The 23,965-nt window shown below is 44.8% G+C and overlaps 1 protein-coding gene across 2 annotated transcripts in view; it reads right to left on the reverse strand.

Annotated features, from left to right (window-relative positions):
- Positions 1 to 23,965, reverse strand: part of LOC144822280 (complement factor B-like) — an 827,973-nt gene that overhangs the window by 112,964 nt on the left and 691,044 nt on the right. For both annotated transcript variants that reach the window (XM_078679607.1, XM_078679606.1), the window contains 2 exons: positions 10,370 to 10,455; positions 9,792 to 9,919 (listed from right to left, as the gene is read on the reverse strand). In XM_078679607.1, the coding sequence (XP_078535733.1) occupies positions 9,792 to 9,919; positions 10,370 to 10,455 (214 nt within the window). The remainder of the gene's footprint in view (positions 1 to 9,791; positions 9,920 to 10,369; positions 10,456 to 23,965) is intronic.

Raw genomic sequence — 23,965 nt, forward strand, 5'->3', positions numbered from 1 at the left:
AATGGTCGCTGAGGCGTTTCAGGGTATCCCGGAGGTGTTTGTTCTGGTCGGCAGCTGTCGCGGAGTGAATGAGGATGTCGTCACTCACGTTCAACACTCCTGGTAGTCCTGACAGTAGTTCCCGTATGGTGTTTTGGAACACTTCAGCCGCCGAGGATATCCCAAAGTACAACCGTTTGTACCTCCTGAGCCCTAGGTGGGTGCTGAAAGTGGTGATGAACCAGCTCTCTTTGGACAGTGGCAGTTGGTGATACCCGGCATTGAGGTCGATTTTTGAAAACTATTTGGACCCGTTGACATCCGCGATGATGTCATCCATCGTTGGCGTTATGTGGCGTTCCCTCTTAATCGCCTTATTGGGCAGCCGCATGTCTATGCATAGGCGGATGGCTCCTAGCTGCTTGGGCTTTTCCAACTCCTTCTCTACAAGCGGTCGCAGTTGGAATGGAATCCTCCTATGCCGCAGGATGACAGGGGCAACTGATTTATCAATGTGTAGCTTGATGGGTTCACACTTGATGCACCCGAGGCCTTTAAACAGCTCAGGGAATTGCCCGAGGAGCTCCTCTACCTGGTAAGTCCGGATCCGTCTGGCAAAAGCAAGTAGCTTTAGGTCTTCGGCAGTGTGGCTGCTCAGGAGGGTATCCACCTCTCTGTCGATGACGTGGATTGTCGCCATTACCTCAAGGTCATCCGCTTTGATGAGTACTGAGATTTTCCCTTTCAATGGCAGGGGCGTGTCGGCTCCGTATGCATATATTCGGGTTTTGGATGGTACCACGGGGGGTCGAGGGCCTAGGCTCCGATATTGTTGTAGGCCCATTACATTTACCGTTGCTCCCGTGTCAATGACCGCTTTCACTTCGGTCCCTGCGACTTGGACTATGCAAGTGGGTTGTGGTCTGTGACGTTGTTTGAGCTCCTTTGCAAACGAGACTACATAAACCTCCTCATCGTCATCCTCTGAGGAGTCTTCTACGGTCGGTAGGTGTTTTGCTGGCTTCTTCTGGGTATGGTCGGGCGGCGCAGAGATTGCCACCGATAGTTAGCGAACAGCTCGCGTTGGGGGCTTCCGCCCTCGGAAGTCTCGGGTTTTGTTGCATTTTATACAGACAGATGCAAAGTGGTTTGGTATTCCACAATTGGTGCATGTCTTTCCCTGGGCAGGACAGTCTTTTGCAGCGTGTGGCTTGTGGCCATAGTATCCACATTTTCATCCGGATGTGTCTCCTCGTGGTCCTCTGAGTGAGTCTCCTCTATGTTTGGTTCTTACCGCATCAGCACGCTCCGTTTTGATGGATTCTGGCTTCCCTTTGGACTTGGTTAGGGCCTGGTCCATTACCGTTGCTATGGCTGTGGACAGGTTGTGTGATCTGGCCAGTATGAACATGTCCTCTAGCGTGATCCTTGGTTTTCGCAGTATGAGTCCACGTAACGTCTTTTCGCGGCACCCCTGGATTAGTTGCCTCCTGATTTCCTTTGGCTGGTCTTCATCAGTGCATGTGCTGGCGAGCTCTCTGAGGCGTGCGTAGAACATCTCTATGGATTCTCCTTCCCTCGAAATCTGGGTTTAGTTGTGGGTCAAAATGGCCGCTAAGCGCTGTCACCGCCGCATCGTAGTCACCTGCTGCTCCTGTGTTGGGCAGATGCTTGAAAAGTTTAAAGATCTTGTCTCCAGCATAGTGAAGCAGCAGGGACCTCTTCACCACCCCGTCCGTCTCCCGGGTCGTGACAAAGTAGTTGTCAAGGCTTTCGATCCATGTCCTCCACCGGGGGGAGGCTGTCGCGGGGTCCTCTAGTTCACTGAAGGGAGGTAGCACTCCTGATACTGCGTGCTGGAACGGGATGCGGGCTGGCGCAGCGGCGGTATTGTTGTCTACCATGTTGCCCGGCAGGGGATGTTCCTGACTGTTCTGGCTGGTTTAGGAGAAAGAAAATGGCTTCGGGGGCCCCACATGGTGCAGTATTGAGACTTCCTCCCGCTCTCCTGGCACTCCAGTACTCGGTGAGGCCACACTCTCCTTACTTGGGTATCCAGAAGGTATACTCTCACTGGTATGTCACCCCCTCTCCTCCTTCCAAAGGTTTTGCCAATGTATGTTTGTCTGCCCAATGGCTTTGCCAGTGCTTGTTCGCTCAATCAGTATGCGGTGGCCAGTGTCTTAGGACGTATGGCATTTTGAGCAGCCAGTGCTTGATGACACCTACCCCCAGCGTTGGTATCACTGCACGCTGCAAGAGACAGGAATCAGAGGGGCCTCCCACAGCAGCGTAGGCATCAGGCAAGGGAGGTTCCTCGGTGCAGGAGCCTGGTCAGAGATGGGGCGCTGTGGAAGAGCGGGCGTGAAGGTCAAAGACGGCCCAGCCTGGGCCCGCCGGGTACTTCTGCTGCACACGCGGGCGCCACTGAGGTGGGGCGGCGCGCGGAACCACCGCGGATGCGCAGCAGCTCAGAGCCGATGCGGAGCACAGCAGCGCTGCCGCTCACCAAAGGCAAACGTTCACCAGTGCAGCGTGAGGTGCGAGCGAGGGTTGGGCCCCCTCCACTCGTCGCCAATGTTGTGTGGGGCAGTCTGGACGCCATGCAGTCCCGCTTGGACGTGTGGCCTAGCACAGGGCAAGATCGCGCAGCAGAAACGTGGGAGGCCGCACGAATTACTAGTATGGGAAGCGACATGCCACGAGCAGCAGTCCTCCATTTATTCATTCCCCGCAGGCCACGCCTGGCCTGCGGATGTCAGGGGTTCATGTGTGGAAAACAACTAGACTGCCCACCATTAAAATAGGGACATTACTGATGGTCGGGGAGAGCAGGGAGCAGGAGCACGAGGCACCCGAGACAATGTTTTAAGTGTGGTCACAAGTGTGATTTTAAGGGTAAAGTTTCATTGCCTGATCCAGACCGTGGAGAGCACCGAAGGGCTCAGGAGATGCCCATGTGCACAAAAGCTTCAGGGAGTAGGGGGCGCTATAAACAGGTATCGGCAGATAAGAAGAACACACACACAAAAAAAAATCTAGGACAATGACTCCACTGTCCTCGTTAATGTTTACCTCTTAGTAATGGCAAAGACCTGGTCCTGTCCTGTAACAGAGCGGAACGAATATCAGTCACGCTAACCAAAGAACGATGTCCTGAAACAACGTTAATGCTCCCACCTTGTCTCCTTCTGGAATTAACTCTCTCAGAATCAACCATCTACCGGATTTATCCAAAAATTGAAAAGAAATTCATACACAAAGGAGCGACACCAAAACTCTCATATCTGATTCCAATTTTTGCTTGGCAAAAGGAGCCATGAATAACAATCTGATTATCCACATGAGATGCTCAGCGAAATGAAGACATTTATTTTACTCCCTCAAGGCAGTCAATCCCCACAGAAAATCCCCCATGTTCTCAAACTTATAATTTCATCCTCACTCAAAGCGAGAGCTACCATCTCAATTTATAAAAATGGCAACATCCTTATACAAGCAGCGGACAATGACATACAAGTTTTCAACTCACTTTTTAGTGACCTGAAACAGCAAGTAACAGCCCATCTCATATTCCAAACCCTGTACATGTTCCTAAACCCACAAACGCCATCGAAGAACCACACCCATGAGCAACCGTAGCCCGTAAATCTACACAGACTCACAAAGTCTCCAACTAGACCTTTCTATCTCCAACTAGACCATCCTTCTAACAGCACTCACAGCCCAAGATGCAACAACTCAATACTAGGGAGTGGGTCAGCGCCCACGAAACACCCCATAGACAGAGTCGGTGACTAATACAAAAACTCAGTCAGCTCTCGAAAACTCGCAAACATTCGCATCAAACGATACCGCGATCTGTCTCCATCTAGACCGTCCTACAATTAGCCCTCACAACCTGAGATGCAAATACTCAACAATAGGAAGTGGGTCAGCACCCATGAAACAGACTAACAGCTGGTGACTGTTTTTATGCTTTTTATTGATTTGTATTGTATTGATTTGTACATCATGCAATATTTGGTGCTTTATGAGATATATACAGCTGCAGGATCAAACCACAACAGCATGGAATCAGCAGTACAGGAAATCTCTGACCATATCAAATGGGCATTGGATTCAGGGGAAAATACAGCCGTGATTCTTATTGACTTGTCTGCCGCTTTCAACACAGTCCCACACTCTACCCTCCTGTCTGTGTGGGACTGGTGCAAGCCATTTTTGACTGATAGAGGCCAATCAGTTTGGCTTGCACCTTTTTCCTCGAAGGTCAAGGCAATTAACTAAGGCGTACCGCAGGGCTCTTCTACTAGCCCTACCCCTTTTAACATCTTTATGCCCCCCCTTAGTGTCTTTTGCCGAGCCGTTTGCCTGTAAAATTATTTCTAATGCCTATGACACACAGCTGCCCTTGGCCTTCGAAGATTTGCCTACCTCTATTGCAGTCCCTGTCTTTGATTGGATGGAGAGCAGCCAACTGAAATTTAATGCAGAGAAGATGAAATTCTCTCTTCGGGTTACATGTGCCCAACTGGTGGGAAGATCTCTGGCCCTCTCCATTGCCAGCCCCGCCACCCCCTTCTCCAGTGGTAAAATATTTGGGAGACAATGCCCTCTCTATGAAGTTTCTTCCCCTCCTGCCTTTGGAGGCAAGAATTAATGCCATGATCAATTCACATCTTGACGATGCAAATGTTCTGTTCTTGAGAGCTGCTGATGCCCATGTGAGGCTCCTGCATGTGGTTCAAAACACGGCAACCAGGTTACTTCTCCGTCTGCCTAGGTATTCCTCAATGGTAGCTACTGTCAAGGTTTTGCGTTTGTTGCCTGTTAAGAAATGCATCCTTTCAAAGCATTAGTGATGGTCCACAGAGCAGTGTTCTCTTCCAGCCCTCGATATTTGACCCGTAGATTCACTCAGTATAGTCACCCAGAGCGCTGTGCTCCACTCCTCTTCTAGTTATTCAATACTTTAAGTGGGTTCGAAGGGGCGGTAAGGCCTTTTCTTTTTTGGCTGCCAAGGCCTGGAATAAGCTCCCCTGTAAGCTGAGTTGGACTGTTTCCAAGCTGGTCGTCCATAAGAGAAGTAGTTCTTCCCTATGGGTTGTGTACCTGGGCTCTCCTGCTAGCGCTGGAACATTCCTCGGAGTAGCTGTGTGCTTTATAAATCATTTGTTCATTCATCAAAGATAAATGAATATTCCCCAACTCCCCCTACCACCATTGGCTGCTCATTTGGTACTGCAATAAAATGTATTACTATCAGTAATCAAGAATCATATGGTATAGCTATCAATCCTCCTACTGTAGTCCTGCACTTGCAATTCATTTTTTTGGGTCCCACTGGAGGAGTACCTTACCAGTCCTTTACAATTTTGACTACTTGTTTCCCACACACAGTATATTTTCTCTTATGTCACATTACCAGACCTGACTTTGGGTGCCTCCTCACTCTGGATGTCCATCAGAATCCGTTTCCATGCTGCCAAGTCATCCTTTAAATGCTTGTCATGTTTCACATGCTTCATTCTGACTTCCTCTACCACCGCTCATTCGGACACATCCCACAACCACTCAGTGTACCTGGGGGATGTTCACCCATAGCAATCCGCCATTTAGCCAGTACCAAGCCCAGCATCAGGGATTTGTTTCTTCTTTGACGGGGCAGGGATCGGTACCTCCTGCGGTTACAAGGAACCTCCCATTCTATTGCCCTAATTAAACTTTGCGAGACTTCTCCCCAAATGTGCAAATCCCCCTTCCAGAGTTCGCATCGCGGGCATCTGTCAGATCGAGTGGAGTAAATGGTATGCACAATCTTGGTCGAGAGGTATGCATGTAGTTATTCTGTATGAGCTTAAAGTGAACATTAGAGCTCACGGAACGCATCCCCATAAGCACTTTTTCCCAGTCTCACATTGGGATTACCTCACCCAATACGTCCTCCCACTTGCCAACATCCCAGGTACGATTCCTTGCTGATCCTCTTGTAGTGCCCTATATAAATTGTATATTAATCTACGACCTCCGGACAAGTCTAATAGTCTAGTTGGAGGGTAGTGGCTCGTTTGGGAAACAGGGCCAAATCAAACATGACGTAGCCAATATTTTGGCGTAACGTAAGTATTGCCCTGATGCTATCTATCACATCTTCACACGTGATAAACTTGCCACCGAGATACAGATCTCCTAGGACGTTGCAATCTCGTCCCGTAATTTCTGCACAGACATCACCTCCGTATGACTGCAAATGGTTTCAATGCCCAGATCTGCATATTGCCATATGCGGCTCACCTGCCGGATCAGAAACGGCCTCACCGCCGGTACTCGGAAAGTTCGCAGTCTCCATAAGAGCCTTTCAGAAGCCTCTTCTCCCAGTTGTCCTCCTCAGCTAGCTAGTGGATCGCATCATGAAGATGGACCGCAAAGTAATAAAGTTCCATGTAGTGAAGTTCAATGTCTCCCTGTTCCCATGTCTGTTTCAGCATGGCCAGTCCTATCCACCTCTGGTTAGAGGCCCACAGGAGGTCTACAATCAATCTGTCTAACTCTTTGAAGTATCTCCTAGGGATCTCGTATAACGTGCCCTGCAGAATGTATAAACACTGCTGCAGTACCACCATTTTGACCAGGAAATCCCTGGTTATCAGTGACAGAGGGAGGTCCTTCCAGAACCGTATCGACACCCATAGGCCCTACAGTACACTCACTATATTAAGATCTATTAAGTGCTGCTTCCCATAGGCAATCTTAATGTCTAATTATCGTATCCCTTCAGCACCCCACGGTAGTCCACCCTCTAGTAGCAGACCACGTTATACCGCAGACACTCCACCCAACGTCAACAAGTGGGACTTGTGAGGATTCACACTTAGCCCAGACACCTTGCTTAATGTCCTCACAGCACTCAGCAGCACTGGGACCGAGTCTACTGGGTTTGGCAAGTACATAAGGCTGTCATCGGCATTCAGAGGCACCACATGCGTAGTGTTCCCCACCCAGATTCCCCAGGGCTCAAGCCTACAGTGCAGCAGCGCCGCAAGAGGCTCCACCACTAGGGCATACAACAGGAGCGACAAGGGACAGCCCTGCCTGGTACTGTGTCTCAGATGCAAGCCCACAGACACTATACCACCCATTCAGACTCCAGACCTCAGTTCCGCGTCTAGCAGCCTAATCCACGAGATATAATTTGGACCAAGGTCCACTTTCTCCAGTACACCTTTCAAGTATTCCCACGTCACCAAATTGAACGTTTGTTTGATATTAAGGAATGCCAATGTATATGAACCCCCAAGCAAGCTTGGGTTACAGATAACATGGAAAAATCTGTGCAAATAATACATCAATAGAAACACTGATTTATTAGAAATCTAGATAGGAGTAAGGTTAATAGAAAAGAGGATCTGTATTGGGGCTATACAATGTATCCCTCACATCACCTAGCAAAGTCAGGTCTACATGTTTCAGCCCACCTGCACCCTCCAAAGAACAGCGTGTTTCATCAGGACCGTTAGATCTACAGCTCCCTTGATTTTTCTACGTCAGGCAGAACTCTGTCCCCTAGGTTTAATGTGGTCCAGATCAAATTTGTTCCAGGTATAGATTTTTTCATAAATCAATGTTTGTAGATGAGAGGTAATTTTAGATCACTAGTTCTGTTGTTGATCCTCACTAAATCTCTTCGATCAAGCCTAATCCTGATAGCAACAAACTCTATGCTCTCCACAGTAACCCACAAAACAATAACTAGCGAAGAAACGGCCCTGAAAACTCTTTGACATAATAAAGCAACAATCAAGTAAACCTGCAGAACCCACAATTGCAAACAACTTAAAGGACATCTGTAACGCCTTCTCTACTTTCTTTAAAGACAAAATTGTAACCTTAAGCAACTCTATTCCCAGCCAAGCGAGTGCCCAACATAGGGAATTCACCAGCCCCACCCTCACAGCACACAGCCAGGATACTGATCTACACCCCCCAGCCTGCCCAAGGAAACACAGAGCTCTCTGGAACAGTTTCAGACCACTATCTGAGAGGGAAATCCAGAAAACCATTCAGTGTATGAAAATTACCTCAGACTTTGACAATCCCATTCCCTACCACCTACTGAAAGAGATCCTGCAATCCATCAACTCCTTATGGACAAAAATTATGAATGAATGCCTACAACAATGATCTCTCCCTAAATGCCTTAAGATCGGTCCCCCTACTGAAAAAAAAACGGCCATTGACCCGAAAGACTTAAATACCCTCTGATCGGTATCCAGTCTGCATTTCCTGGCTAAACTGATAAAAAAATTCACCCACAAGCAGCTATGTTAAACAAACACCAAACACAATACAGAGGTCGGCATGCTAAACATCCTAGATGACATACAAACCTCACTAGACCATAATGAATCCTGTCTCCTAATACTACTGGATGTATCTGCGGTGTTCAACATGGCCAGCCACCAATGCCTCAGAGAAACTATTGAAAGTAGAATGGGCCCATAAGGAGCAATCTTCAACTAGTTCACCTCCTTCATGCAGAACCGACAACAAAGAGTCAAAATCGGCAAAAACCTACCGGATGTAGCTGAAATTGACAGAGGCGTCCCACAAGGATCTACAATTTCACCAATAATCTTAAATCTGTACATGAAACCAGTCACTGACCTCCTGAAACAAGCAACAATCTCGTACCACAAGTGTGTGGATGATACCTAACTCTACTTCAAACTTTACCCTCAAGAGGACCTCCGGAAACTAGATGATACACTGAGGAAAACGCAAAACTGCCTGGCTCACAACCATCTAAAATGTAATCTGCAGAAAACTAATTTAATTATTTTTTCCCCACCTCACAGGCCCCAATAACCTCAACTATAGCCTTGGGACTTCAACCTGCTAAATTGCACCCCAACCATTTGCGATGCCATAAAATCTCTAGGCATCAAACTCAAATCTTAGCATGCAAGCGCACATACAAATGGCATCCAGAAGCGCCAACTTACATCTGCACATGCTGAGAAAACCAAAACCCTTCATACTGCTAGAAGACCTCAAAACAGCGGTGCAATCTCTAGTGCTCTGGAACCTGGACTATGGGAATGCCATCCTCGTAGGTCTACCTACAGCCAGCCTAGCCCCAATGAAAGCAACAATAAATGCAGCAGCAAGACTTTTAACCGGCACACATCGTTTTGATCGCATTTCCCCTTCACTCAGATCCCTCAATTGGCTCCCAGTTGAAGCTAAGATTCAACTGAAGGTTGCATGCATAATTCACAAAGCTCTAGACAATTCTGGTCCTAAATACATGGTGAATAGGATCAAGCTTTCAGGAGGCACAAGGATTTCTAGAAGTGCTAAATCCCTCACACTAGAACCAAACAGATTCAAAACAGGAAAACACATGGCCACACTTTCGTCGGATCTGCCCCAAAAATATGGAACGCCCTACCATCCACAACCAGAGTATTTCTCTCCTTCAAGCTTTTAAAGCATTACTTCTAGTTAAACATGTATCTTAATAGAACTCTTTTGAATGTGTCGTGCACCTTATTCCATATTGGATTCTATTGTATTTGTCTTGTTCTTCGAACTCTACACTTTTGAAACAGTCATTCAAACTATTTGATATTGTACATGAGTTATACCTTGCTTTTCGAAATCTATGTGCAGTGTATCTCAGCGTCAGATGTCATTGCTGTACTGCAACCCTATTAAGTTCTCTTTGAACAGCGCTCTGATACAGTGATGGTCATGTTCACGCTTTATAAAACATTATAAATAAATAACTAAATCCCAGAGCCTCTCACCTGTATGTCAACTTTGGTGTGCTTCAGACTTATGCTTGGTACACTTTTGATAAAATAGCCCCAGCCAGCTACAAAGCCAGAAAGGGATCTCTCTCGCTCTTCAATACCCGTCACGGTCAACAACTTCTCTGCAAAGACAACACAATGGCCAGTCAAACATAGAGAATTAAATGCACTTGGATTTCACTTGGTTAAGTCCTACCTAATCACTGCAAAAATATAGCTTGCTGAAAGCAAAAGATAAGAAGGAATGTTGGCGAATTCAACAAGAAAGGAGGAGGCCGAAGCAATAAAGGGGTGTAGACATGTCAGAGAAGAATGGAGAATGAAGAAACATTTCAATGTTTCAATGACAGAGAAAGGAAGCTTAGGTGAGCTTTCAGATGCAGACTTGTCAAATAGGGTAGAAGAACTGTGGAGTTCTGGATGCATGCATGGCAGAAAGGGTGGGGAATTATGAGGAACATTTAGATTCAATTATGGAAGAAGGAGGATGGGCTGTCCCGACATTTTGCGTGCAGGCTGTGTTGAAGACAAATGGAGAGCTGGAGGGTGCATAGATCAGGGAATTTACAGACCTTGAAACAAGCAAGACTGCTCCCAGCTTGTGTCTGGTGGTAAAAGAATCTCCTTTACTTCCTCCACACAAGGAAGACATACAGGCCTAGAAGAACAAATTCAAAATTAAAAAAGTCAGATTCAGTAATATAAAAATGAAGCACAGAGGAGCCACAGCAGCAGATTTCAAGAACCTTGATCTAGAAGCCAGAATTTTGTTTTTCTCACTTCAGTCAGCATCTACAGCGGTATGCCGCTGGCAATATTTAAAAGAAGGTACCTTAGAGTGGGTTCGATGGAAGTTAATCAAGGGATTGTCTGGGATTCTTATCGGCCACTTGGAGGGTCAGTACCGCCAAGCAGGATCTGTTATAACCATCCTACAGGTTTGAATCTAGTTTAATTCGGTCTCCCTTTCAATCTTGAAAATGGGTTATGAAGCTAATAGGAGAAAATTAAAAAAGCGACAGACCTACCGAACATAATGTAATTTTTTATATTTCTAATTTTTTTTGTGTACAGTGTTCTCTTTGCATGAATAAACCTGGTGTTATATATGGATATGTATTTGACATTTCAAGAATAAATTGGCTGACATGTATGTTGTTTTGATAAAAGAGGTTGAGTTTAGTGTATTTGTTCATGTCCTGTGATAAATGATTTAGAACCATTTCTCCACATAAACTGCTGAATCTACTTTTTCTGTGGCTTGTTAGGTGCACACCCCTATTAAGAGGAATTGCACCACTTCCTCTTCTCCCCGTGCCCTGACTGTTCTGATTTCCTGGCACCAGCCCCTGGTCTTCACACAGAGCCCAGGACCAGAAGCAACCATGTGAAAGCGACAGCATCAGTGTGACAAGATATGAGTTTCTCATCTAACCTCAGCACCCTTCCTGTACAGCAAGCACATAGGCAGTACTCTCTGTACCCTTTGCTTGTACCGCACACACACTATATCCCCTGAGCACTTTTCCTCTCTACCGCAGACCGCCTATACTCCCCTGCACACTTTGACTGTGCTGCACAGAGCCCGTACCCACAGAGCCTATACCGTACCCAGTCGGTACAGCATATAGCCTGTAACTCCTGCGCACCCTGCCTCTGTACCAAGGAGGGCCTGTATGCCCTGCACAATCTATTCTGCACAGAACTTGTACTGTACACAGCCTGTACCTTTACTCCAAACTAGGGGACTTTTGTACAAACCACTAGCGCCACGGGAACGTCACTTTTTGTTACGTTTACGTGGCGACCGAGGCTTTGCCTTATTAACAAGGCAGCATTAAGCCACTTAAAGTGGCTTAATGCTGACTTGTAAATAAGGCCCCCTTTCACACTAAGCTTAGCGTTAAATGGGTGGACTGTGGGTGTTTCGGTGGGCGTTCCATCGCAACAACCATTGATTTTGACCCTGCCCCCTATTTACAAGGGCAGCGTAAATAGGAGGCAGCGCCAAAATGAAGACCAGGGAAACCTGGTCTTAAGTTGGCAAAACAAGGAGAAATGCTATATTTCTCCTTGTTTTTACTTTTTCCATGTGTGCTGCCTTGTGCAGCACACATGGAAAAAGCAAAACGTCTTTTATTGTTTATGTACAGGAAGGTACCCCTTCCTGCACATAAACAAGCTTTAAAAAAATGCCATTTTGTGACTTTCATGTGTGCTGCATTAAGCAGCACACATAGTAGTGAAAAAATGGCATTACAAGATTTTTTATGTCCAGGAAGGTCCCCCTTCTTTCCCCTGCACGCAGGCACCCTTGCACACTGGTGCAAGGGCGCCTGCATTGGCACTACAATGCTAAGTGTAGTGCCCGCGCAGAGGGAAACGCAAGGCTGCACCATATTCTTGTAAATATGGTGCAGCTATGCATTCTGAAGTGGTGGAGTGAGGCGTTAAGCCATGACGGCCAACTCCTCACTCGGCCACTTCTGTTGTACATATCCCCCTATGTCTTTACTGCACAAAGTCTGTTCCACTGCCTGTAAAACACAGCCTGTATATTTGCACATCCTGTACCCATGTATACGCCCTGCCTGGACTGCACACAATCTGTAGCTCCTGCACACCTTGCCTCTGTACCACAACTAACCTGTAGTAACCTGCAAACTCCTGTACTGCACCTAACCATTTATTCTTGTCTGTAAAGCACACCTCTCGTATGCCTCTGTTCGTATCACAAACAGCCTGTACTTCCTGCACACACTGCCTCTACCACACATAACCTGTACTCAGGGCACACTACATCAGTACTGCACAGAGCCTGTATCCCTGCCTGTAAATCACAGAGACTGTATGTTTACCTGCATCATACACATCCTGTACCATTACACACTACCCATGCTGCACACAGCTTGTGTTCCTTTCTGTACCACCCACAGTCTATATTGCACAGAGTTAGTACCCTGCCTATAAGCCACAAAGCCTGTACCACACACAGCCCTTAGCTTACAGAGCCTGCACTGCACACAGCCTGCATCCCTGCCGGTATCTACTACTTCAAGAAACTCACAATGGCAATCAGCCATGGGATGATAGTAGCAAAGTCCATCCCAGCAGATCTCTGATCCCTGTCTTCCTCCAACCTATATGTGTTCAGGACCCTAATCTTTTATACAAGATATCTCAAAATGGACAACCCAGTGAAGTAACTAACCAAGTGGACTATGAAAATAAGAAATGCCATAAGGGACCTAAAGAGCTGCGCAAAGCTGCCAGCTTGAGGAAAACCATAATCTGCACGCCTATGTATCACACTTTGCCATCCAACACACTGCGAAGCGCTCAGTCTGATAACACGATAACCACACATCGGTGGTCATCACGTATTACATAGAAATGCTTCCCATATAGGATCAAAACAAAGACAAAATCCTTCCAACCAAATACCCTACACAGTGTGTTGCATGCCACCCATGTAGCCAAGCGCTTTAGCTACACACATAGAGGTAATATGCGCTATATAAATGTGGCACTACAATACTACTATGAGCGGTTGTGTTTGGTTAAAACTATAAAACATCCTTAAATAATGAAAAGTCATGAAGGAATTAATGCTCCATCATCTTGATCCATTTGCTTAGCTCTAGCATCTGTTTTAGTTAATATTTTTAATCAGTGGAATGAAGCACATTGGCTTCTAATGGAATGTCATAACCATACACCTCAAGGTAGACGTAAAAGATAAACTTTAATATTGAAAGATCAGAGACACAAGGCATTAAATGTTATGGAACAAATAAAGAATAAGGACACCAAATATATATATACAAATAACCATGACATGCTATATTATTTCCCTGCCATATTAGCGACATGTTGACATTTTTGAAAGACTTGCAAAAAGCAGTTTTCACTTAATTTGATAAAGGGTGAATTTGTTCTTCTAATTTGAATCCCAACATGTTTGGGGGTCGGTCTATGATGTGAGATTGGGTAAGTATTTTAATAATATATTTGGCACTCACGTGCATGTTGTTAATTTTACTGCAGACATTTTAGTAGCAAAATTTGTGTTGAACCTTTGTTGTAGTACTTATGATGACTAGAAACCATCACTTTTACAAGCAAACTCATATACCTCCAAAACTAAAGGATGCATAACAAGCATTGGCATAGCCAATAGGTCTCGCTTTTGGGATCTTATGTGTTTAGCCAGAACTGTTGTAGAGCATTGTGGCTGATGTGTGTGTCTGGTCCCCATGCACGTCCTCTCCAACTCACCTCCACAAGAGCGCGTGTAGTAGAACTTGTGCAAAGTAAACAAAAGCAACACAAAGCTTGAAGCATGCATCCACTAAGTAGAGTTGTGCTAATCAGCGTGAGGAAAAGTTGCACAAACCAACAGAACAGAGCTGGCGAAAACAAGGAGAAATCAGCTGAAAATATGTTGTGCGAGTCAGAGTATGACGACGCAGTTGCCCAACGACACTGCCTGGGTACGAGTAGCAAAGTTCTGATTGCCTGGGCCACGTGAAGAAGTGAAAAAGAGCCAATGGCCTGGAGGAAGCAGGCGACGGCTCCCAATGAGGCTGGAAGAAACAACACGACTTGCTGACCTGCATAGTACCAAGAGGCAACACAGCAGACAATGGCAAAAGGAGACAGCAGAAATCAGCCAATAGGCGGCAGTCAGGAAAGCTCCTGAGTAAGGAGAAAGGGCTGGAGAGGCAGAGCCGTAAGCGGGGAACAATGAAGTTACATTTTAAAAGAAAGAAAAAAAAACAGTCTCAAGTGACCGCAGGACGTGTCGCACACTGCGTTTCCCTTGCGGGAGTGAGCAGGGGCACCGTCTGCTTTCAAGATAATTACAAACAGATGGCCCGAAGCGTGCTCCTGCAAGAGAAACACCAAACGTGCACGCGTTGCAATAGAAAGCAATGCAAAACGTGCACGCTTTTAGCCAAAATGCTGATCGATTCCAAAAGGTCCCCTCCTATGCAGCGCGCATTATAGGCAAGACCTAAAAAGGGCACCCAGATTCCAAAAGCACCCAGGAACCATACAAACAGTAGAAATATGCTAGACAAATGCATGTTATGCAACATTCACACCTACCCATTCTGCCCCTCCTGCTGCAGCAATGTTGGCCATTTTGAAAGGACATAATGGAGCGAAGAATAAACTTATAAACTTTCTTAAAACAGAAGTCTCAAGTTTCTACATAAAATACAGCACTGGAAATGGGACTGACCGCTGTGAAGACACATCCCTTGCTTATAAGGTATGTGATTATAGAGAGGCCCACAATGCCGCCCACATTAATGTTCTGAAAGGCTGCACAGAATAGCAGGCCCTTCATGATTTACCATTAAGCAAGGTCTAAAGATGAGAGAGGAGTCTTTGAGTATATACTGAACATGGGTTGTCTTCATTTTAAACTGACTATCGCAATAGGTGGAAGGTTGCAACCTTGATGAAACTTCCTGAGTACATTACAAGTTTTCAGTGACAAAGGACTGCATTTTTCGAAGTTGCTTCATGCTACAATTCTCTGCTCCATTTCCCCCTCCTTGTGCTCAAGTTATTGTCAACCCAAGCCCCCATGTTTACATCCCAGCGCACTGCCAAAGTCACTTATCAAAAATAAATAAATACAATCTAAGTCCCATTTCCCTCTTTTGGGTAACTAAGAAAAAGTCAGGATTGCGTGTTTTACCTGCTGCCAAGCTTTTCATGCTCAGTCTGCTGGAGGCAAAGACCATGGTGGCATGTCGCCTCAGTTATGTGAAAAACGTTTATTTAAAATTATATTATCAGGAGACGCTTGCCTGGAGGAGGATAATTCCGACCACCCCTAAAAATGGGCACCAGCATTGCTGTGGCGTGTTTGTACTTCAAGGCATGCTTAGGGAGGCTAACAATGTGGTTGTGGAACAGGAGGAGAAACAAGGAACCCACGGAAATCGAGGGAGGATCATGGTACACGTGACTCACAGGAAGGAATTTCAGTAAATAGAAATGTACGCCTTTGGTTACAAATAATTAACGTACTAGGGATCAAGAAAATAAACATCATGTGATTGCGCCAAAGGCAGGACGAATATTTTTTATATTCAATCTCCCTTAAAAAAATTTAAAAGAAGGGACCTTGCAGATTCCAAGATTATCTTATTGCAGGTGGCTTGCTGCAGGGAAATCTTTGACAACTAAGAAAGTGACTGTTGCAGATATTTAAATCTGAAATGCCAGCAGGATGGCTCAGTGAGCTGAACACTTGCCAATGCTATACTCTAAAGCTCACTAGTTTTAATCCCGGCAAGGCCTTCCATCCTGTGGAAGCTTCTTCATACTATTTGCACTGTTGGAACTGCTGACAGCAGCAATCCCACAATCCCTCCTGGTAGGCTGTCAGAGTTCTTCGTAGTGTGAGCGGCAGCACTCTGTCCCACCGCTGCCTCTACGGAGACGTCGAAGCACATGTAAGACTTTTGATGCTTTCCAGCTACTGTGGGCAAAAGGGCAATGCGAAATAGAAAGACCAGAGATCTCGCGCGCTCTTAGAAAATGCTCCGCGCGCCAGAAAAGAGGAACTGTTCCTACATGTGCACCTGGGCTGGTGTAATTTAATCACTGTGCAGCTGCATAAATACTGAACTGAGGAATGTCTGCCTGCCGTTGGATGCTTTCTTCGAAAGCACACTGTAGAAAATTCCTCCACGCCATTTTCCATGTGGTGCTAACACATGTGCACAAGTAACTGCATAGCCAGGGCTCTTCCTCAGCAAGGAGCGCTGTGATGTAGGCCTACCACCCCAAAAACCTTCAGAAGCAGTAAGAACAAGCACAAGCTCACGCAGCAGCAGGGGGAGGCGTGCGCGCCTTGCGAGGCAGCAGGGGTAGGAGGGGGGCCTGCGCGATTCACTTGCGGGAGCGATAATTGCTACCATATGGCGGCGCTCACTCACGCAAGTGAATAGCCACACGTGCAAGCGTTGCCATTGAAGGCAATGGAACACGTGCACTTTTTTGGCTGAAAAACCGTGCCGATAACAAAAGGTCTTTTTGCCTATGCAGCGCATGCGCGCTGCGTAGTGGAGATCTAAAAAGGACCCTAAAGGATAAACCTACAAATCCAAAATATGTCTATGCCCATTTAACAGACAGGTTCGAAGACCATAGCGGCCTGGTCATCCAAGAATAATGTGCTGGAGGGGTGCTATGAATTAGCAAAACTTCAAGAGACACTAGAACTGACAAACATGCAGCGTGTCTGGATTCAGGTACATTAGCAAAGACCGTTCTGATTACAAATGTAAAGATAGTGCAGTCAAAATGCGGTGCATTGGCAGAGCAATGTGAAAGTCTCAAACAGGAGCAGCAGGGATACATTAAGTTAGTTTGCCAGAGTTGTGTGAGGCCCCTGTCCTGGAGATCTTTAAATGTTACAATTTTGGTATGAAAGGAGCACTGTAAAATGATGTTCTGATCCAACACTGGAATTCCAGAAGATACAGCAAGTCTGGGTTGAAGGTGACTGAAAGACGCATGGGTTCAAGTGACATACCAGCTGAAGATTTGAAGGTTAAAAATGGCAGAATAACTAGAAATCATGGAACATTAGTCAGATTTGTTTTTATTTCCTACTGCTGGAAAGGGGAAGGCTGAAGTACTCTGGTAGCACTTCATACGCAATGAAGGAGCTAGATTCAGGTGAAAATGGAGACTGGGGCAGACCAACAGGAGTAGTATACTTTGGACAGTCAGCACTTGAGGCATTCAAGTTTAGTTCAGTTCATTAAAATATACGGAAAGAAGGCACATAAGTATGTTCTGATGAGTTTTCATGTATTATTAATCTCTAGTTTTCCTACTCGCTCTACCTGACTATCTAGGAGTAAAATAAATGAGAAATGAATTTCTTACCCCATTGCCATGCAAAACCCAAAGAACCTGTCTTTCTTTGAGCATACACTGGGCACATGCCAGGAGTGTGCTTCCATGATGTCATCAAGACTCTCACATCATGCATGAAACTTTAAAAGACACCTCAGGTAAAAAGAAATGAATACCATAATTCAAATCATGAAAGGAATGGTGTTATAACGGTAGAGAATCTTAACAACATACCTTATGTTATGATAGGCTTTGACTGATACTCACATCTGAAGACGCTGAGGTCCTTATGGAAACCCATATATCTGTGATGCCATGATTTGGGGCCTCTTTAAATCAGGTGCAAAAACTAGACGAAGTTCCTTCTAATCAAAAGTCTCAGTTAGGGTCTTCAACGTTTGAGGTTTCTAAGTTAAGGTTCTTGATATGTAAGAGAAAAAGTTGGTAGGTGTCTGTCAGTAGTGGGTCTTGCTCAGGTATTGTGCGTATACTCATTATTGAGTGATGATAGCCACTATTGACCAGTGGTGGATACCGCTTAAAAAATATGGTGGGGCGTAAAGGCACCAAACTCACATATATGATGCCACACTTCTCCCCAGCGTTCCATGAGCAGGAACGGAAGGACTTCCTTTCTGCTCAGTGGAAAGCAAATCCAATCAAACCTGGAGTTGCTCTTATCAGCATGAAAGCAGATGCAAGATTGGTGGCAGCAGGCTAACCCAGCGCTCTTTTTGAGGCTGGGGATATGTGCCAGAAAGTGCTGGGTCTACAGTGCGCCTGTCGGACTGCCTGTAGGTAGCCAGAAGGCCAACCTGACATGCGCACTGAACGGGGCAGCAGTAATCGGGAGAGCTGATGGCAAAATAAACTGGCATTAGTATGCTGTTTTATTTTTGTGTGTTTGCCTACTGCTCTCGTAGAAGAGCCGCCGCTGCTATTTACCAGTGTGCTTTGGACCATGACTGCCAACTACTTTCATTGTTTTATAGCTATAAACATAGAACAGTGTTTGGCTTATACTTTTATATAATAATACAGTGTGGCTTTTGTTTATGTACATGATGTGATACATAGTCTTGTCTAGGTATATATATATTCTCGCTGTGGTGTTTGAAATCCAAGTATGGAATTAATCTTTGAGATATATGCTCAGTCTGAACTTTCAAATCTTCCTGACGTGTTTCGGGGCACTGCCCCTTTAATTATAGGAAAGGGAGCTGCTAGGGCACGAGGTGCACTACGTCCTTTGATATTTCCATAGCATGCCTCTCACAGGTGAGTTCTCTTATGGCATGCTGGGAATTGTAGTGCCATAAATTTTCTCCCCGCCGGTGGGGTTTGTGTACCTGGCATCATTATTCCGCTCCTTTACAGTCAATATGTTTGCCCTCCAGTGGGCTTCAGAGTTGGAAAGCAGTCCATTTAGGCAGGGACCTCCTCACTGTTGCTTAGCTTGAATCCAGTTTCAAACTAACAGACCCGCATCTTCGATGTAATCGGCCCCAATGTATTCAAATCTTTATTTCGGCTGTCACAACAAGATGATGGATGGAATGCTGAAACTTTTCAACCACTCACCCCCAGTCAAGAGATCTGACTTTAATTCATTGTTCTGTTGCTCACTATACCACCCCAGTTTGTACGCAGCTATATGCATATCACTCTTGGCCCTACTACTCATGGGAACAGTCCAGTCCAAACTGCCAGGCAGGACCAGAAACAAGCATCCTGGGACTGGTTTTGGGGAATCACCCCTCATCAGCTAGGCAGGCTTGAATTCATTGACACAGCAAGCAAGGATCACACATCGGGCAGGTATTTAGACAGAATATCGAAAAAATAAATATCCCCATGCCAAAATATTGTGATATGGAAATATCATCAGAAAAAATATTGATGTCAAGAATATCGACTTTAAGGTAAGTAATATCGATTTTTAAAATATAGAAGTCATTAATATTGTTTGCAAAAATATAGTTGTTTAAAATATCGTTTTTTTATTAGTCTTATTTTTTTAAAAATATATTTTAACTATATGTAATGTCATTTTTTGTGTATTGTTTATGTTTTTTAATATATGTGTTACATTTTTAGTAGTTAATAAATTTTACATAATTACATTTTGTGTGTTTTAATCCTGTAGTGCTTTGTCGGTTTATAGGTGAATCGGATGGGAAGTAATTTAATTATAATGAATGAATGATTATTTTTTTCTTTAATATTATTTCGTTAATAGATACCTAATTGTGTTAATTGTGCTTGTAATTTTTTTGGGGTACAATTTATGTGGGTTGTGGGGTTTTTAGGGGTAAAGTGAGGGATGTATTTTTTAAAATTAATTAATATTTAGTTGTTAATAATAATTAATTAATTGATAATTAAATATGTTGACTAATTTTCTTAGGTGCAGGTTGTGGGGTTTTAAGGGTGGAGTGTGGAGATTTAAGTAATTAATAATTGGTTGTCAAGTAATATTATTTAATTAATTGATAATATATTGTGTTTATACTGTAATAATTTCTTTTAGGTGTGGGTTGTGGGGTTTATAGGGGTAAAGGGAGATAAGTAGTATATTAATTAATTCACTAGCTGATAATTGATAATTAAATATGTTCATTGTTAAATTACATTTTCATAGGTGCTGGTTTTGGGTTAATAGGGGTAAAGTGTGGGGAGTAAATTAGTTTATAATTAGTTGATAAATACCATCAGTTATTTAATTGAAAAGTAATTTTAATTGTGTAATGTTTTTTTTTAATTTTTAATGTTATGTGCAGGTTGTGGGGATTATAGGGATAAAGAGTGTGAAGTAAAAATTTTTAATGACTTATATTTTGGTTTCTAATGAATATTTGTTTAATTGATAATTCATTATGTTAATTTGTCAAATGTTTTGTTGGTGTATGGAGAGGGAAGTAAATACATTTTAAGCAATTAATATTTTTTTTTTAAATGTTATGAGTGTTGTTTGTTTTGTGGGGTATATTGTAAGAAGTAGATTAATTATATTAAATTAATAATTAATACTTAATTAATGAAAATCAGTTTGTTGATGAATATTTATATTAATAGTGTAAATAATTTTTGGGGTGCAGGTTGTGAGTGTCGTGGTGTTATAGGTTGGGAAGTAACTAAACTAAATTCATGTAATAAATAATGTTTTTGTTAATAAATAATTCCTAACAAAAAATATTTATTTGTATGAAAATTATTTTTGTATTGTATTTCTAATAACATTTGTAGGTATTTGTGGTATGTATAACATTGTAAAATGTTTTTATTTTTTAAAAGTTTTAATATTAAGTATATTTTTATTTTATTTTTCAACATATTTATATTTTTTTATTTACTTTGTTTTTAAAATAATTAATATAGTTGAACATATTTTGTTTGTTTTTAATGCTGAACTGACTGGAGTGGAAATAGTCCATTTTACCCTGTCCGCATTCCAACACTTACCTTTGTTTTGTACAGACTGGAATGGGAATAGTACATTTTACCTCTCTTCTATGCAACACTATCCCTACTGTTGCACTTATTGGAGTGTGAATAGTGAATTGTATCCCTCCGCAATCTAACACTTTCCCTACTTTTGTAGTGACTGGTATGAGCATAGTAAATTTTAGCCCTTCGCACTCCAACAGTTTTCAAACTGTTGTACGGGCTGGAATGGGTACAGTAAATATTACCTGTCCGCAATACATTGCTTTTATTACTGTTGTATTTATTGGAGGGATATTTGTAAATTTTAACCAGTTTTATTATTTTTGCGTTTACTGACTTGGGAGTAGTACATTTTTTAAATATTTCTTTCAATAGTTTTCGTACTTTGGTATGAATTGTAGTGGGAATAGTATATGTACTACATTTTATATTTTATAATTTATTTTATTTTATAATTTATATTATTATGTTTTTTGTTCATTTAAAATTATAATATTTTTTTAAACTGATACCAGAGGCCTTGCGCAGCGTCTAGAGCCGACTCTGGAGATTCGGCGTGACCTAGAGCCGGAGAAAAGACTGTTTCGATTCTGGGCCTGTTTTGGAGCCCGAGCTTGGAGCTGGGGTAAGCGCATTAGCCGCTCCTGAAGTGAATAACAGCAGGGACCCAAACCGGAAGTTGCCGGTCGGGTCCCCTCGAGAAGGAGCTCCGAGTGTGGTGGCGGGCAACACCAACAGTGCTGCGGGACCCCCACCCCTTCGGGCAGTGAATTGGGGCGCTGGGGCAGCCCGGAAATCGGCGGAGCTCCGAATTTTTGTGGAGACCGGCGCAGAGCATCTTGGCCTTGTCGGGGGGGTGAGTGTGGACCAGGGTCACACTGTGCCCCCCCCCAAACTCTTCCCCTATGAGCGAGCACCAGCCAGTTGACTGGGGGACTGCCCTGGTGAATTCGAGGACACTTGTCTCCGTGTCCACGAGTGGGGGCAGAGTTGATTGCGGCCAAGTGACTTGGGGGAGGCCATTACCCCCCCAGGAAGCGGAATAAGTATCTGCGACACACCCGGCGCTGAGAATTACAGTGGCCCTAAAGGGGAACGATGGCAGTGGGGGTGTCTTGGAGCCAGTGACGGCTGACTAAGACTAAACAGTGTTTGACGTGGAGGTCCCCCACTGGTGAAACGCTTGCTTAGAGACCCTGATGGGAAGAAGTCTGTGCCTGAGCACTTGGGGTGTTGGCATTTCCGGCGCTGAGTAGTCGGTCTGGAGACTGGACTGCGTAGTGATCACCACGGAAGATGGCGTCCAAGCAAGATGGAGAGAGACATTCCTCCAGGGGACCGAGGGCCCCGAAGTCAGTGCAGTCTAATAAGTTGGACCGGTACACTTTGCCGAAGGGTTCACCTTCCAGCTCGGGGTACTCTGCTGTCTCCGCCGGGGTACCCCGGATCCAGGGGTGGAAATCACGCTACACGATGTCATGGCGGCCATAGACGGTACTAAATTCTCCTTGGGATAGCAAATGGTGACTTTGTCAATTGCAGTTAATCTAATAAGAGCGGACCTTATCAGGGTTAACGAGAAGGTCAAGTCACTTGACATCAAGACGGCCAGCCTAGTAGACGATGTTTCCCAGCTGCAACAGGACATGCGCGCTCTTAAATCCTCACACGAAATGGCGGAACGCAAGCTGGACGAATATGAAGGCAGGGGCCGGAGAAATAACGTCTGTATTTTGGGGGTGCCCAAGAAGTTGGAGGGCCCCACCACGGATTTATTTGTGGAGAACCTTGTCCTGAAGTATCTCCAACCTAAAGGCCTGAGTAATTTTTTCACCATGGAACGTGCCCATAGCGTCCCAGGAGGGACTGGGGCCCCACCAATCCCCATGATCACCACAGTCCTGAATTTCCAGTATGAGAATGCTGCCCTCTCCTTTCCCCGGATTTTACGCAGGCAGTCCAGAAGCAGCGTCGTAACTTTTTGGCTGTCAAGAAGAAGCTGAGAGACAGCGGGCTGAAATACGCCATGATGTTCCCAGCACGTTTGAGGTTGGAAGCCAACGGGCGAGCCTGGTTCTATGACAACCCGGATACTGTGGCTGACTGGATAGACACTCTCCCTCGAGATGGCTCAGGAACACTGGACAGATCGGGGGAGCAGGCGATGGCGGAACAGGACTAAGATTGTCTTTTGGCCCTCTGGTTTGACCTGGTTTTGCCAGATGTCGGTTACTGTGAAGCCTTTGGGCTGCCGTATTGCTCTCTGGAAGTTTAGCTGGGTGGCGGGTCGGGGGGCTCGAGGGGGTCCAGTTGTTTTTGATAGGGGTCGGGGCGGGGGAGGTGAGGCCGAACCTTCTCCATTTTTCTTTCTTTGATTTTTTTGGGGCGACAGGCACTCTGCATTTTTCAGTGGGCAGTTTGGAGCCCAGTGGCCAGGGCAGCGGGGTGCGGGGATGTTGGGGGGAAGTGTTTAGTTTATTTGTTGGGTGGTTTGTTGGTTGCATCAGCACAATACTTTGGCTCAGTAGACAAAATGCAGGGGTTTGCCGACTGTGCCGGGTAGACGATAGGGGGTAGAGAAGTAAAGGTGTTGAGTTGGAACGTTAACGGGCTGGGGGAACAAATTAAACGGAGTGTAGTCCTTCAGTTTCTCAAAAGACAGGCGGCAGACGTGCTCCTTTTTCAGGAGACACATCTCGTTGGAAACTCATTCAAAGCACTACACAGAATGGGATACAACTTGGTCGCACACTCAGGGTTCACGTCTGGCTCCAGAGGTGTGGGAATTCTGATTCGTAAGGCATTCCCATTGGCAATCACCTCCACATGGG

The sequence above is a fragment of the Lissotriton helveticus genome, chromosome 3_1 (genome assembly GCF_964261635.1).
Source record: "Lissotriton helveticus chromosome 3_1, aLisHel1.1, whole genome shotgun sequence".
NCBI lineage: Eukaryota > Metazoa > Chordata > Amphibia > Caudata > Salamandridae > Lissotriton > Lissotriton helveticus.